This window comes from Pyrus communis, chromosome 5 (genome assembly GCF_963583255.1).
Source record: "Pyrus communis chromosome 5, drPyrComm1.1, whole genome shotgun sequence".
Lineage (NCBI taxonomy): Eukaryota > Viridiplantae > Streptophyta > Magnoliopsida > Rosales > Rosaceae > Pyrus > Pyrus communis.
The window spans coordinates 4,893,596-4,911,940 of record NC_084807.1 but is presented as its reverse complement, the minus strand read 5'-3'; the positions used below and the strand labels follow the sequence as shown (position 1 = coordinate 4,911,940).

The window sequence follows — 18,345 nt, the reverse complement described above, 5'->3', positions numbered from 1 at the left end:
ATGAAGTTTGGAAGGGGATTTTCGGTTCCCCAAGATGACGATCTACGGTTCATGGATCCATGGGTACCCATGACTCCAGAGAAGCTGATTCTGGCAAAGGGTCATCCAATACCAGTCGACCACCGTGGGAACCTCCTGCAAGGAGCAAACTGGCAGCAACAACTGACTGGAATTTCAAGGGAACATGTACCGGTCAGTGCCAACTACAATGGCATGAACCAAGATGTTAGTCCAAATGGACAGCTACTTAGAAATGGACGGCAATATAGTTATGATGGAAGTCTGGCTGAGGAAAATCTGATGATCAATCACTTTGCAGGCTCCTACAATGCAGGCTCATTCACGCAGTTGGTGTGCGGTGACTTCTCGTGTTGGAACAACAATCCAATGACGCAACTGCTGCATGATAAGGCAGCTTATGTTGCCTCCGCAAACATGAATCTGGAAAGAAGCGTGGACATAGCAGCAAACACGCCGCTAATTCCCAAGTTGCATCCTCAATTGGGAAACCAAGGACACAACTTGGGAAGTTACTTGCTGGCCAAGCAAAATTGCAGCATTTCATATCCTTCAAGTAACATGATGAGCAGGTCCTTGGTTATGGATTTTCCATCCCCAGTTGACAACAGTCGGCGAGATTCCAACTCATTCCATTGGTTATTTGGAAACCAAAATTACTGCTCAAGTTTGAGCTCAAACCTGTTGAGTAATGGTGACAGTTCATCCCAGATAAGTCAACGTAAGTATTTCAACTCGGTTCTGATATTTATTTATTCTGCTCTAATTTGATTTCCTTGATAGAAAGAAACGAAAAACTTTGAACAAGAAAAACTGAGAAGAAATTAATACAGAAAAATAATAAACTTGACAGAGAAACTGCTTTTCTGCACAGATGGTTTCCTACAAAACTATGATCTAAACTCCTTACCAAGTACAGAAGGCGACACTGCCTCAGGTGTTGCCGGCCAACTCCAATTCACAACAAATGAGGCCAAGAATTTGGAGAACGAACAGCTTTCTGCAATGCTGAAATCCTTGACGGATGAAAGTGCTAGGAAGGAAAAAGGCAAGCAGGTCTTGTCTATAGAAGATGAAGCAACTCAAAAAAATGGTGATGGCCGCTTGCAGAACATTGTGGAGTCATCATCTGCAGCCACTTCTACACCGTACAACAAAAACAAAGAGTCTGGCAGTGGAGGTGACAGAGGGATTGATCTGAATAAGACGCCCCAACAGAAACCACCCAAGCGAAGAAAACACAGGCCCAAGGTAATCGTTGAGGGTAAGCCCAAAAGGATGCCGAAACCTACAACTCCAAAGAATACAGAGTCTAAGGAGACCCGACTGGAAAAGAGGAAGTATGCAAGAAAGAATGTCCAAAAGGAATCCCCAAGTCAATTGGCAGAGGTAACACAGGAAACAGGAGGCCCTACTGCTGGAAAAAGTGCAAGATCATGCAGAAGAGTTTTGCATTTTGATTTGGAAAAGACCGTGGATGAAAACCTATGCAGAGAAATTGGTCAGCAAGAGAACAAGAGGACTTTTGATTTGAATTTTGGCTCTCAAGGGACACATACGGGCACTGAAACGAACCAGGTTTTGACTGAAAAGGCAGCTGAGCGAAGTGTCCTACTGAACGAATTGATGGTAGATAAGCATATGCCAAGCACTAAGAGGAACCCTATCCCTTCCATGAGTCTTATGCCAAATAACTATACATTCCAGCCGGAAAGCCAAGCATCTGCATCCCTGCTTGCTACAGCAAAAGACATGCATCTGAAAAACTCGCATGTCATGAGGAAATGTACAGAGACTGCAAATTCTGATCTATGCCAGAGAAAATGCAGAGATGAAGACACTCCTGTGCAGCAACATACCCATGCTGAAGGAATAGGGCAAGATGTCATTCGAGCAGAGATTAGATGTGAAAACCTTCAGAAGACTAAAGAAAATGTCAACCAGGTTGATTCTTTACTAAAAATTCTCTCCCTTCCAAGTAAAGGAAGGGGATCCAAGAGGGAATTTTTTCGAACTGCTGAGCACCCTTGTCGTTCTATCAACAATCCACCAAGTCCACTGTCATTCCAAGAGATACTTCAATTGGATAGAATTCAGAAAAACAGTGGCACTCCTAGCAAAGATTGTTCAGGAAGTCATAAGAAGAAGAAAGTTGAGAATGGACACTTGAGCATCAGTAATATGCCTAGTAAAGTTACGGCAGTTGAAAAGTGTCTGGGAAAAGTTGATAGAACAGGGGAAAATAATGTCAATTCAAATGGATTTGCATCGAAGAACCATACAATACTGAGTTCTTACTTTGAAAATAACAAAATGATTGACAGGGAGAACAAAGGGATCGGCAAGTTTACGACTGACAGGTACGCCCACTCCATCACTTCTGGGAATGGTTTTCTACATCGGCCAATCTCATCCAAATCAAATTCATGCCAAGGTTCCACTCAAGTTCTTAGCTTTTCCACCCATTCACCAAGTCAAACATGTAACCAACTAGCCTCATCACCTCCTAAAATATCCTTTCAGCTAGGAACCAAGCTGGTATCTCATGATAATATGTCAGTAAAGAAGCAGGCTGGGGGAACTACTGTATCGAAAATTTCATCAGGTACAGATAAAGTCCAGCAAGAGAAGGATGCCTCGTATGATTACCAGCAACCTTCTGCAATAGCAATTGGTACTTTCCATCATAAGGAACCTCTGAATTCATCTCTGTAACTACTTTCAACTCACTTAAACAATGAAACTCTTGATTTTGATGCAGGGTTTCCAATAAGAACAAAAAGTACAGTACCAATAGATGATATCATACATCAATTTAATGGTCTCAACCTCAATGGAAGCTGCAGCGAAATTCTAGAGCAGGAGAATGCACTTGTTCCTTACAAAGGAGATGGTGCAATTGTTCCCTTTAAAGGTATTATTAAGAAACGTAAGTCACGGCCGAGAGTAGAGCTTGACCCAGAAACAAATAGGATATGGAATCTATTGATGGGCAAGGAGGGAAGCGAAGGTGTTGAAAGAACTGATAACAAGAAGGAGAAGCATTGGGAAGACGAAAGAAAGATTTTCCAAGGACGAGTTGACTCATTCATTGCACGCATGCACCTTGTTCAAGGTAAAATACCTTCTATTTCATTCCTATTTTGGATTGTCACGAATTGTTGCCTATGCTATACACACGATTTATACAGAAGCTTTCTCATCACATAAACAATTATTGATAAGGAAGAAAAAAATTAATGAAAACACAATAATTACATGTATGTTATGCTGGCAAACACAGAATGTTTCTAATTCAAGTCTAAAATCAGGGAACCATGTAATGAGGTTCTACTAGCATCAAATCAAATCAAACACTTCAACAATGATGATAAATGCAAAAAATAATAATATGACTAACAAAATTATGAACATGTTAACTGCAGAAAACTTCCTAGCCTGACCTTTTTTTTCGTTTTCTCCTTCAGCACCAATTTCTGGCTAATTTTATAGAAATCTGCAGCACGACATGCATTTCCAGTTCAGCACGAAAATCTAAAGTATTCAACTTGAAAGTCAATGCAAGATGTAAACTCAACCAAGAAAACTCGAACTTGACTACATATAAAACATGTAAAAACCAGGACAGTACCATTTTTGTTAAGTTTTTTATTGCGAAAGATTGCATAATTAGATAACAGGGGTACGAATTACTTTTTGCTTCTCATGTATACCAGAAAAACATAAATTCATTATAATTTTCTTCAATTATGGATACGTCGTTATAAGATATCATGCACATCAACGCTTGATAAAAATTTATAATGAACAGGAGACAGACGTTTTTCAAAATGGAAGGGATCAGTTGTTGACTCGGTGATTGGAGTTTTCCTTACCCAGAATGTTTCAGACCATCTATCAAGGTACATTCATAATTTTGACTTGAAGATCAACCAGGTAGCCCATATATGAATGTCTTATGGTGAACAATTTTTCTTTTGTTCCTTTGTGTCTTTTGTAGCTCTGCCTTCATGTCATTGGCAGCACGGTTTCCACTTCAGTCAAGCAATCACCAAGCTCCACACAAGGTTGGAACAAACATCTTGGTTAAAGAACCAGAAGTTCGAATGACAAGTCCAGATGATGCCACCAAATGGCATAAAGATGCATCAAGTCAACCAATCTACTGCCAGATTTCTAGGACACTCCATGAATCTGCAGAAAATCAGAGAGACAGTGAGAACTCATTGACAGAAAGGAATTTCGATGAGGCACATAGCCAATGTTTTGAGGAAGAATTTGTATCGTCTCAAGATTCTATTGAATCCTCAGTCACTGAAGGAGCTGTAGGAATCAGATCGTACCAAGTGTCCAACTCAGAAACAGAAGATCATATCACTGGATGCCAGCCCAACAAGATTCCCATTTCCATTTCAACGTATCAACAAATGGAGAAAGCGACCACGTTTCAGGACTTTTACCGTCAAGTAAATGGAAGCTCACTATTAGATGATGGATCCAAGAATGCGCAAATGGAATATTCACAGATAAAGACACGATTAGACAAAATCAATCATCTCACTGGCAGTTCTTTCACAAATCCAATCAATCTTGACGACGAAAATATCCAAGTACCAGTTGTTCCTTCCAGCAACAATCAATTGCACATGTACCCAAATTCTGGAGAGCCAGAGCCGTGGAGATTTGGAAATTTCAGTGAGGACAGCATATCCTCTTGGCCTTCAACTGCTTCCAGGTTCAATATTGAACATGACAAGTACAAGAACTTAAGAAATGAAGAACTGTTAGGAAGTGTTGTTAATTCCTTTATGCAACAGAATGATCTGAGGAGATCTCAAAAAATGCCACCAGTGGACCCGTGTGCATTGTTCAGACAGCACTCAATAGACCTGAAAAACAGTTCTGAAACAAGGCCAAGCACTGGGCATAATCCTTCCAACTACAGTCATCAACGAAAGGGGAACCTAACCTTCCAATTAGAAAACACGTCAGTCAGAGAGCCTGAAAACCATGCTGAATCACTTCAGATAAATAAGAGTGTTAGCATGCAGCATGTCGAAAATGTCGGTGATCTCAGTAAAAAATCTTTCAACGTCGTTGACGGTAGGCAAATACACATGAAAAATCAATCAATTGATTCAAATGTACAGGAGCAACTATATTCATATGGTCAGTCACAAAAAGAGACAAGTAAAAAATCTTCAAAAAGAAGAAAAGGAAAGGCTGACAGTGAGAAAAAGAACGATGTTAACTGGGACATCCTGAGAAAGCAGGTGCAGGCCAATGGTCGGAAAAAGGAAAGAAATAAAGACGCAACGGACTCACTGGACTATGAAGCACTAAAAAATGCTAATGTAAAAGAAATTTCTGAGGCAATCAAGGAGCGAGGGATGAACATCATGCTAGCGGAACGGATCCAGGTGCTCTACTATTAGTGTTCAGTCTCAGACTTCATGTTTGTTAATTGCACTTCAATTTTTACCAGAATAGAAACAGTGGATAGGTTAAGACTATCATTCATGATAAGACTGGTTGCAAAAATTTTGTAGGAATTCCTAAACCGACTGGTTAGAGAACATGGAAGCATCGATCTGGAATGGTTAAGAGATGTTCCTCCTGATAAAGCAAAGTAAGCCATTCCACACAATTATAAAACAAGAAATTATAAGAATAATGCACTGCAATGTCAGCAAGATTATACCTAGTTACACAAATGAATTTTCCGCAGGGATTATCTATTAAGCATACGAGGATTGGGATTGAAAAGTGTGGAATGCGTCCGGCTTTTAACACTTCACCACCTTGCTTTCCCGGTAACAATTATGTGACTGCTAATTAGTAATTTGGTTACAGTAGTCTCGGAACATGTTACAATCAATGAAATTATATCTCTTATTCACTCCATATAGGTTGACACTAATGTTGGAAGGATAGCAGTAAGACTGGGATGGGTCCCCCTCCAACCCTTACCTGAATCGCTTCAGTTACACCTCCTAGAAATGTAAGAAACGATATTGTGCTAACTGAATGATTACATTTCCAATACTTGCAAATGCTAACCGTATACTTCTCTAGGTACCCAATGCTGGAGTCAATTCAAAAGTATCTATGGCCAAGATTATGCAAACTTGACCAACGAACGCTGTAAGCTCATAGATCCATAAACATTTCATATTAATTTCAGAGCACTACTTTCATGTCCAAAATTTCATGTAATTTTTTTTAATTTTTGGACTTACGCTTTTACTGATAACCCAATGACTATTGAATCACAGATACGAGCTGCACTACCAGATGATTACATTTGGAAAGGTATGCATGCTGTTTCATTAGTTAGAAATATTAAATTAGATGTGATTAATCAAAAATAAAATAAAGCCTCATATTTTGATCTGTATGCAGGTTTTCTGCACAAAGAGTAAACCAAATTGCAATGCATGTCCAATGAGAGGAGAATGCAGACACTTCGCAAGTGCTTTTGCAAGGTTTGAGCAATAAACTCTGATAGTTACATGTATTGCTGCCACTGTGCACGAAAAAATACATTGAAGGAAGTCATGAGGATCTCCAGATATCTTGAGACACGGGAATCAGGAACAATTAAATAATAATCAGAAGTCTAAGGAACTAAGAATATTAGATGGTTACATGGAGACTTGTAGTTGTATAAATTACTCTATGTTTCACTAATCATGCGGAACAATTAAGATAAGTAAAAGAAAATTACAATTATATTATTATGAAACTCATGAAATAAGAATGTATTAATCAAATTGATACCAACCATGTTTGGTGCAGTGCAAGGTTTGCCCTGCCAGGTCCAGAAGAGAAGAGCATTGTGAGTTCAAGTGTTCCAATTGCAGCCGAGATAAACCCTACATTAGCTGTCACCCCCATGTCACTGCCTCCACCAGAAATCAACTCATTCCAGATAGCAGGTGCTGAGATTAATAACTGTGAACCGATCATCGAAGAACCAGCATCGCCAGAACAAGAGTTCACTGAGCTATCACAAAGTGACATTGAGGACTTGTTCTATGAGGATCCTGATGAGATTCCAACCATCAAACTCAACATGGAACAGTTCACATCGACATTACAGAACTATATGCAAGAGAAGATAGAGCTCCAAGAAGGTGACATGTCCAAGGCTTTAGTTGCCTTGACTTCAGAAGCTGCTTTTATTCCTACACCCAAGCTAAAGAATGTCAGTCGACTACGAACAGAGCACCAAGTGTAAGTACATTTCATCCCATAGTCACAAACCCACATATTCTTAGCAAAACACTGAACACAAACTGAAATATAGTAGGGCCAAAGTATACTTTAAAGGTTTGCACTAAAATTTCCTAATATCTCTGATTGATCATTTTTAACGAAAACACAGCATATTCAATCTAGGAAAACAAACTTAGGTGTCTAAATTTTGAATTCACCGCCATCAGAATTCTTGCACTGAATTTTAAACAACTCTCTGCCTAGGAGCCAGTATGTTCCGAGTTTTGGCACACATACCCGTATCAAGCATGTGTATACAGACATAAGTGTAACTTCTCTAACACAATTGTACATTCTGTGCTGGTATAATGCAGGTACGAAATACCCGATTCACATCCACTCTTAAAAGGGGTAGGTTAAAATTATACATTATATCAACAATACATGAAGCATTATTATTCTCAATTAATCACTATTCAACTTTACAGATGGACAGACGGGAACCAGATGATCCAAGCCCTTACCTTCTTTCTATATGGACACCAGGTAAGCTCCAGACATAAAAGAACTGGATACACTGTTGAGAATCTTGAGACCATTCAAGTTTAACACATTTGATTCACTAAACAAAGTTAGAACTTAGAATACAGATGCATGGATGGCCTAGCGCATGTATGAAGTTGAAAATATTGTACATCTTACTAAGGGATACATTTATTTTATTTATACCAGGTGAGACTGCAAATTCAATTCAACCACCAGAAAGCAGGTGTGGCTCCAAAGACCAACACAAATTGTGCAATGAGAAGACATGTTTTTTATGTAATAGTATAAGGGAAGAAAAGTCACAAACAGTTAGAGGGACGATTCTGGTGAGGAAAATTGATTGTGGTAATATATCAAAGACAAAACGAAACTTCATGCAGTTTTATACTGAAATATCATTCAACTTGTCACAGATACCTTGTAGAACAGCAATGAGAGGGAGCTTTCCACTCAACGGCACATATTTCCAAGTTAATGAGGCAAGTGATATTCCTCCTTCAATTTTATCTAATGTGCAGAATCTGGACAAAATTAATAGCAGTCCAGCAAGTATAGCCTGAGCACGTTAACTTAACCATGATCCTGTACTCCTCCACTTTTGGTAAGCCAGAATGTTAGAGCCATTAATTTCTAGATTTACAAACAAAATTCTATCACAATGCAGATGTTCGCAGATCATGAGTCTAGTCACAACCCAATTGATGTTCCAAGGGGGTGGATATGGAATTTGCCAAGACGGACCGTATACTTTGGAACTTCTGTATCAACAATATTCAGAGGTAAGAGAAATTAAGATACCAGGGTCACTGCATTCACATCCCAGTTAGAGATGTATACTTACATTGAAATATTTATGTCTACCAGGTTTATCAACAGAGGGAATTCAATACTGCTTTTGGAGAGGTATGTAATACTCACTTCAGTTCTTCATATTAGTTTGTAGATAACTATATAGGAACATAGTACGGAAATAAGAATATAACACAAGATTATGAATTTAACTTCTCTGAACTAGTTATATAACAAAGGTATACATACCAACGGTTTAAGAGAAAGAAAAATGTACATGATAAACTTTGAACTGATTTGTAATTTTTTATGAAAAGGACAAATCATTGATAGTGCAAATTGACAAACAAGCTTACATATTGACTGATTGACTTATATGCAGGATATGTGTGTGTGAGAGGATTTGAAAGAAAAACAAGAGCACCGCGACCCTTAATGCCCAGACTGCATTTTCCTGCAAGTAAGTTGAGCAGGACACAAAATGAAGGGAACAAACAGCACTGACCACAGTGCAAAGAAGATTTTCATCAGACGTACAGAAGCCTACTGACTGTGTGAGACGAACAATGACTAACAAATTCTATTGCTTTCAATTATTCATCCTCTAGAATGAGAATTCATTATATGACAGGAAGCAGCTGATAGAAAGTATCATGTGCAATATGTGAGATTCGTGATCAGATCGTAGTCTGTATGTACATTACTATTGTTTTCAATAAATGCCCAAAAAGGAGCAGTCCTTCCAAAACAGTGCAACATTATCACTGCCCAAATGAAAAAAAAAAATACTCTTCGGTGGTAATCAACAAAAAGAAAATTTACATGTATGGATGTGTGAATGGAAAAACATAGATTGGATGAAGCGATAAAGAATGTATAATACAGAAACATATCCTAATGCCTGTCATTTACATATCGCAGAAGAAAAATTCTAGACAACATTTCTCAATCGAAATACTCAAAAAGCTACCAATCTTTCGCTTGTATTCTAAATCTTAGAGATCTGAGGTCGTAAAGTGTATGAACAAAGTTACAGGTAATATTCAAATCATACAGAACCTCAATCGGTACAAGGGTCTGAAAGCATTTAGAAGGATCTCAGGAAAGCTTCAATTAAAAATTTTAATGAAGTTAGCTGCAACTATGCCAGTGTTATGAAGACGGGCAATTACAAATTGTCAATGCATTTACCTGCAATATAGAGTTCTGATGATCAAAAAATCCTTTCAAGCTTCTATTGCTACAATAGAGCATCTGGAGATGAAACCACCCACAGTACTTCTGTCGAAGCTAATATACCTTAAATAAAAACCTGCCTCCAAGAAGTATCCTGAAGTCATTGCAATTTCTAGAAACCAAAAGTCAATTCCTTATGTAACCAACTTGAAAGAAATTAACTTAATCAAAATGTAATCCACAACATCTACTTCATACGATACTACCATGGACTGAAACCAAGTAAATACACCTACAAAAAGAATACTGCACTTACACAAAGAACAACAGTATGCAAACCACAAAAACAACGACGCTGGATAGAGAGCAGATTTATATTAGAGTTTCAATACTAAAGTAAGGTTTTATTACTTGTTCATATCACTGTAACAAACATATAGTTGCGATAATATTAAATACTCTGGTTCTTTACATCATGTGACAAACTTCAAATCAATATGCCCAGCTTATAATAGGAGCTTTTGCATTTGACTCATCATATGAGATAACTGCAATTTTATCAAAATGTACTTCCTATTAGTTGAGACACGTACCAAACTCATAGGCAAGAATTTTTAATTCTAAACCACTGCATAAAAGTTACAGGAAGTAGAAACTACTCCAACTGGAATAAGCAATAAGAAACCAAGAAAAAACAGAAGTTAAAAACGTCTGCACAAACAATATACATGGAGATCCTATTCAAACAACCTAATGGGAAATAAAGAAATGTACGCCAGAATAATTTGAAACTCTTAAGTCAAGATTATCATCATTTTCTCCCGACACTAATGCTCAACTTTTAAATCGTTGACAATTATATCTTGTCCAGGTATAAGTTAGAGGCATTCGCATTAAGCTAACTCCACAGGAATCTCCATAGGAACCTAAATAAATATATGAAATCCTACAAGAGAGATAAATATAGCAAGGAAATCTATAAGAACCCATATGTTTCCAGTAGTAAATATTCTCTAAAAATGATAATACTCCATAAACTACAAACATATCTGATCTGAGTTGTACTGTACATCTTCTCTAAGTTCACTTTCCTTGTACTATGAAAACTTCTGTCAATCATAAATTTCAAGAACAATTTCTGACACTACGGGAAAAAAGTTTACAAACCATTCTCACCGCATCCAGAATTATCCTTCAAATAACCATAATACACAGACAAGCATACCAGGGATGATCATAAATTCCATCACAAATATTAAGACAATTTTTCTTTATTCTCCCATTTGGACCATTATATCCAATTATTTACTTAGAAAAATACTCCTTTTTTAGGATCACTTGGGTAGACATTAGACAGTTTCAAATGTTTACTGTCTAGATTTGTTTTACCAACCTCAGTTCATCGAGCAAGAAGCAAATGTTGTTTAAGATGACAACCATTTATTGCCGTTTCATAATTTCAATTATATCAAGATTCAATTTCCCACCATCCTTTAGCATGAACCTCATAACCTTTGCGATTGCAGCAATTACTTATAAGTTTCAACAACAATAACATTTAAGCACAAATACATAAAGGGAAAGCAAATACGACGGTATAGCACTACAAAATAAGATAAAAAAAATAAAAAAATAAAAACCTTCATAGAAAATAATACAAACAAAATTCAGAAAAGAAAAAAATACATCCAAGACAATGTAATAATATCAGAAAGCAGTACACAAATGAAAATTATAAACGACTTTCTAGAAAATGCCCTCTTATACACATCGAAGCTAGTGGAGCAATTCGGAGGATCTACAAAGGAAGAAAACTATATGATTTAAGATACTTGTAAGATGAATCTCAATTGTAAATCCTTCCTGTTATTTAACAAATAATTAATCCATCAATGTTGGATTCAATACATTAAAACACAGAACCACCGACAATACGATTAACGCTGCCATCATAATTCTTCTCCTTTAAATTGTCCTTCTGTTTTCTCGGCAACCAAACAGAAAATAAGAAGAAATGCAGAGATCAGGGTACTGAGAGAGAGAGAGAGAGAGAGAGAGAGAGAGAGAGAGATACCTGCTGTGTTTATTGGAGACGAAGCTCAGAGAGATAGAGTTGTGTTGAAACTTGGAAATTGCGGTATCCGTAGATTTAGCGGAAGTTGCCTTCGAAATTTTTGCCGCCTTTTGCCCTTACCTCCATTATTGGAAACTTTACTCGGTGACAGGTCGTCTAATCAAGTCTAATAATATAATTAGTTAAACATTTGAATAATTTTTTTATACAATTGTATTATATATTTATCTGTATTTCTACCACATTAAAAAATGTCTCCTGTCATACTATTATCAGCAGTCGACAGTAATATTTTGACTTTTATATTTTAACTATGTTTATTAGCTCATTCTCACTCACCTTAAAGTAGGATTAAGGGCATAGCAATACTCTCGCTAAGGGTGCGTCGATGCATGGACAATCTCAAATTAGATTAGTTTTAGAGATTAAAATGAACTGATTTAGAATAGGCTAAGTTGGAATGTGATGTATTGTACTAGAAGTAGAATAATTAACCAATCTTAATATTATATTATTTAATCTATATAGTAATATTTTATTATTAAATCCTTCTTTTCTCTTTTTTCTAAAAAACTTTTCACTCTCTTAAAACACTCATTTTTATCTTTCTCCTTTTCTCCGTCCTATTCTCTACCTCTCATTTCTCTTTTTTTCTCATTTTTTGCCAGATTTTTTCTGCAAAACACATTATTCAGAATCCTTAATCCCGTTGATTCCAATCAAATTTAGAATATTTAAGAAGAAAAAAATAATAATTTTGGATATTTCACCTCTTTGGATCAACGATTCTCCTTGAGATTATATGTTGTTTCCATCTGATTTTCTCGTCTTGATTTTCTTATTCATAGCATTATTTCTGATCTGATCGTAGTTCTTTTGACAGTACAATTTTCCTCTCGACGTCGTATCACTGCATCAGCTCTCTTCGGACAGTTCCATGGACGAAGGAATGATTTCGATGGGAAATTGCTGGCATTCTTGGCCTCATGTATTCCTTCAAGCACACTAGGTGGCTCGTAAGCCTCTTTACGCTCCTCCTCATCGCGTTCTGCACCCACCATTGGGTTCACGAAGATCTCGTCTTTTGGGAATTTGGGTCTCAACGAAGATGCTGGTCCATCGTTTATTTGTTGGACAGCCACGAAGACGGTGCCAAGCAGACAAGACGAGTTCGAGGCGAAGCAAAGTAGACGAGTTTAGCAGTCTGATACTTTTTGGGAGGTCTTGAGGCGAGCCCTCCTTTGTCCCATCAAACTTAGTCTTGCCTGTCATCAACACGTGCCTAAACTAATATGTAATCTAGTCTAATCCATTGAAAGTTAGTTATGACAAACAAACACACCCTAATATAATTAGCAATACCACTCTCATATTATATTTATATTATTATAACAAGAAAAATGTTAGATACCCTTTAGACTTGCCTTTTCCAACTTTTTTTTTTTCGCTCAATGAATACATGTGGACAATCATTACACCTAAATCTATGTATTAATTATATTAAAATTTCTTTCTTTTCTTTCCACCATTACTCCTAATTAAATCATGTATATCAACCAAATCATTGACATTATTCACCACAAAGTCTAATTATTAATATTATTTTCTATGCAAGTTTAATTTTCTAAGGATTCTCCTTTTTATTTTTGTTTAATTTTGTATCTTTCTAGTTTTAAGTTCTTGTAGTTTGAAGTTTTTGTTTACTTTGCCTCTCACAAACCGTTTAAGTATAATTGCGAATATTTGACATATGTATTTCGATGGATATCATTAATAATTTGATTGATATATGAGATTTAGTTCATGATACTAGTAGAATGAGAAGAAAGAAATTTTAAACACAATGTCCATATGTCATCCATTGTGTGGGAAAGACGAGTTAGAGAATACAAGTGGGGAAAGTACCTACCATTCTTCTTATCGCTTATTAACAAGTATTTCTCATCAAAATTACTCTCTTCTAAAACCCGGTGGATAGGTTCGGTTTATAAACAGTGCCCATCCGGCTTTACCCCTCATTCTCTTCATGTTTTTTCGGCTGGGTTGTACGGTGAATTGGCCATTTTGCCCCTCTTTCAATTTTGTTCTTGTGCTTGCGTGTTATGTTCTGTTATCTCTGCTGCCGTGTGTTGCCCAACCTTCAAACCTACTGTTTCGTTTTGTGGGCTGAGCGTTTGTCACATGTCGATGATCTAAGGGAGTTTGCCTTTTCGGCTTTCCTCCCTTAATTTTTTCTTTCCCTCAACTTTCATTTCAGTTTGGACTCCCGTGTTTTCTCCGACCTCTGCGTTTTCTTACTGTCAAATTTGGTTTTGTAAGTTTTGTTCTCTTTCCTTGCGTTTTTCTGTTGTTGTTAGTTTCTCTCTAGACCTTCGGTTTTTCTTCTTCCTTTATGCCGTTGTTAAACTGTTGTTTGTGCAATGTGTTTTAAGCTTTGGGTTTTTTGCTGTTTTGTATGCAGTCTTTCAAGTAGGCACGGATGTTTGATTTTGTTATTTTTTGTTAGTCTTTTAGCAGGCCGTGATGTTCCTCTCTTTTTTTCTTTTTTTTTCTTTTTTTTCTTTTTTTTTTTTTTTTTTTTTTTTTATGGTTGTTTTACAGCGTTTGAAAGTTCTTCTGGTCAAGGTTTGCACTCTCAGTGGTCAGCTTCTCTCTCAGGTATTAGATTGAGTAGCCACGGTTTATCAATTGATTTGGGTGTTGTGTTTGGGTTTGTTCAGTTGGGTTTTGATTATTTTTGCTTGTTTGTTTCGTAGTTTGGTTGCATTTTGATTATTTTAGACTAATCGTTTTACTTTCGTTTTGACAGTATGGTGGCGATATGTTTTGCTCTTTCGATTTGTTCTTATGTTATTTATGCACAGGTTGATGGGTGTGGAAGGGATTGTTTTTCTTTTGTCCTTTTTTTTTCCATTTGAAGTTTTTGCTCTTTTCTATTTTAGGTTGAATAAAAAAAATTTTGTAAGATCTAGGCATCGAATCTATTCATGGATTTTTACATTTAGTTTGTGATTAATCATTTGTGTAAAATTTGTGTAACATCTAGTTTGTGATTAATCATTTGTATGTAATTATTGGCAGTGTATGAATGGCAATGTAGTTCATGCCTTGCTTGTCACGTCCCGATTCGGGCCCTATCACATCTCGGGTTCAACTCCATCGTAGCACGATATTGTCTGCTTTAAGCCCCGACCACGTTCTCACGGTTTTGTTTCTAGGAACTCACACGAGAACTTCTCAATGGATCACCCATCCTGGGAATGCTCTCACCCGAACTCGCTTAACTTCGGAGTTCTGATGGAACCCGAAGCCAGTGAACTCCCAAAAGGCCTCATGCTAGGTAGAGATGAGAATTCTCTAGGCGAAGTGGTATGTTACAATAATCCTCTAAGCTTTATATGTATATTTTCATCTCTACCTAGCACGAGGCCTTTTAGGAGCTCACTAGCTTCGGGTTCCATCGAAACTCCAAAGTTAAGCGAGTTTGGGAGAGAGCATTCCCAGGATGGGTGATCCATTGGGAAGTTCTCGTGTGAGTTCCCAGAAATAAAACCGTGAGGGCGTGGTCGGGGGCCAAAGCGGACAATATCATGCTATGGTGGAGTCGAGGTCGGGATGTGGTAGGGGCCCGGGCGGGGATGTGACAATTTGGTATCAGAGCCAATCACTGGCCGAAAGTGTGCCGACGTGGGCGTCAGGCCCCTAAGGGGGGTGGATATTTCCGCACTGCGCACATGGCTACGTCACCCTCACATGACGTCCAACATGCCTTGATTTTGGTCGGGATATGTCATTGCTCACTGTGTTCAATTAATCTATCTTTTAGCATATGATGATAATCAATGTGATTTAGTGCGGTCTTGACTTAATTTAAGTTTATTACATTCTGACTGGTGTTGGCTGCCATTCTTAGTTTTCTCAACTGCTCTATATAATGAATGTAGAGATTTGTATGTAATTATTGGCACTGCATGTGAATGGCAATGTAGTTGATGCCTTCCTCGCAGTGTTCAATTGATTTTTCTTTTAGTATACGTTGGTTATCAATGTGATTTGATGTGGTGTGCTCGTAATTGAAGTCTATTACATTTTGACTGGTATTAACTGACATTCTTGGCTTTTACAAGTCTCTATGTAATTAATGCACAACTTTGATACCACAATTGCTCATGGCTTCAGGTGTTTGTCAAAAGGAAACATTGAGCTTCTTTTCAATAAATTCTATGCAGCGTTTTGAATATTATTAAATCAATAGAGGACTTCTATGTTATTAAATTGATTAAAAAAAAAAAAAAAAAGATCTATTGCATTCTCACCAGTGTTGACTGACATTCTTAATATTTTCAAGTGCTATGTATAATGAGTGTAAACCTTGGATAACACGGTGGTATAAGTCTTGAAATCTCTAAAGCTTTAGCTAAAATATTCCTCTCAAAAGTTGCATACGTTCTACCCCCTAGGTTTAGGTTTCCAAAAGGCTTATTTATACAACTCTCGTTAAAATTCTTCTAGTCAAAGGTCTTAGAATAAAACTAGTAAACCTAAAAACAATAAATAAAACAGGAAACATAGTCCTAAATTGACTTGGTAAATTCGCCTAGAAATCTGCACAGCCACGTTTTGGACCCAAATCAGCTCCAAAACTGGCCCAAAATAGCTGGATCTAAAGTTTGAACTATTCTGAACACTTCTCCAGAAGGCCACGAACTCATATGAGGTCATCTTGGGCTCCAAAAACGCAATTCAAACCTAGAAACGTCACTTTCCAGCAACGCGCACTGTTTTTTTATTTAATTGCCAGAAAATAACCGCTTGGTAGAAAAATTCCAAATTTTGATAGGAATAAGCCAAGAGACACACGAATGTCCTTCAATTTAAATCACTCTAAAATTCGTCTGTTTGGTCATGTTTTGCTTTAGAAGAAGTCGAATGTCCTATATTGAAAATATAAAACAAAGTATCAAAATTCTACTAAAATAATTATTAAATTAATACGAATAATAAGGTAAAATATATAATATAATATTGACTCATCATTAGTGTTCTTGGATTTTATTGAGCCTATCTATTTTTCTGTTTGCTTTGTCAATCTCTCTAACAATTTTTTACACCCTTTAATGAGTTGGCTGTATTTTGAGTTTTTTTTTATTTTATGTTTTTTTAACAATTTATTCAGTCATTCTGTTTCTTTTTTAACTTATGTTGTTATTTGATGAAATAATGTTAACAGTCTTTTACATGGCAATATTTTATTGTTAAACACCCTTTATATTTATGTTTTTCATTTCATGATAATTACTTTTTAACCGGTATCAATGTAAACTGAATTGTAATTTTCGTTTTTTCTATACATTTATGACAGTTGTAAAAATTAATATTTTGATGTGGTTATTGTTTTAAGGTTTCTAATAGATTATTTCTAAATTTACATAAATTTTGTTTAGGTTTGATTAGCTCAAATGGAAGACGAATGTCTAACTCTTCTTGATCGATTTATACCGTATAACAAGGTTGTGAAAATTAAAGTGCGTGTGTGTAGAATATGAAGACCAAGATATCCGGACTTGGGCAATAAATATGCAATCTGCATTGTATACTGGTCAATGAAAAGGTGAACGTTCTTTGATGATATTAATTCCTGCACATTTGATATTGTCTATGAACAATTTTTTATTTGGTTTTTAATACGAATGATATAATATTTTCTGCTTTCTGAGTTAAAAAGTCTATGCAATATATTTTCATTATTTTCATTCTCTGATTTCTATTGTCAAGTAATGTATAAATTCTCATATTAGCTCTAAACAACATATAATTTTTTTTTCTTCTGCGGTATCCAATTCCATTAAACTGTTAATTACAACGATAATTTCACTATTGTTGTTTACTTTGCATATTTTTGTTTAGTGTATGTGATCTACGATTGTTTCCATGTTATTTCAAGTGCAAAATTGAGCATGATGTGCTTATTCATTCTATATTTAACAATTCGTTTTCTTGCCCTTTCCCATGTTGAATTATCAAGCAACAAGCAATTGAAGCATCATCTGATGAAATGGTGACACACCCCGACCAAGATCAAGGCGTGCTGGACCTACTGGGAAGTTCTCGTGTGAGTTCCCAGAAACAAAATCGTGAGGGTGTAATGGGGGCCCAAAGCGGACAATATCGTGCTACGGTGGAGTTGGGCCCCGGAAATGGTCTCGCCCGAGCCGGGATGTGACAGATGGATTATGAGATAATACTGCCGAAAATTGAGGCAGGAGGTTGCTATGAAATTATGAATTTCCGCACTAACAAAATGAGGGGCCAGTAGAGAGTGGTGCCACATGACACACACATCGTGTTTATTTCTAAAACAATTTTTAACAAATTGGCAAGTGTCTTTCCGCCTATGCACCATAGATTCTTCTTGCAGGACTAGAATAGGCTGTGTCCCCCACTTAACAAGCTTGATATCCTTACAGGTAATAATGTATGTATGCGTATGTATATGTACATGTATAGTAAAATGTATTGCTATC

The 18,345-nt window shown here is 36.7% G+C and overlaps 1 protein-coding gene across 1 annotated transcript; it reads left to right on the top strand.

Moving 5' to 3' along the window:
- On the top strand, window positions 1-9,682 carry LOC137735711 (DNA glycosylase/AP lyase ROS1-like). The gene is made up of 19 exons (XM_068475155.1): window positions 1-739; window positions 893-2,692; window positions 2,780-3,133; window positions 3,830-3,920; window positions 4,019-5,438; window positions 5,568-5,647; window positions 5,747-5,831; window positions 5,928-6,019; window positions 6,094-6,162; window positions 6,294-6,330; window positions 6,421-6,503; window positions 6,817-7,254; window positions 7,611-7,647; window positions 7,725-7,782; window positions 7,969-8,108; window positions 8,196-8,261; window positions 8,447-8,561; window positions 8,647-8,685; window positions 8,954-9,682. Exons 1-19 carry the CDS (start codon window positions 1-3, stop codon window positions 9,073-9,075), a joined length of 5,865 nt encoding a protein of 1,954 aa, XP_068331256.1. The 3' UTR covers window positions 9,076-9,682.
- Window positions 9,683-18,345: the final 8,663 nt, after the last annotated feature.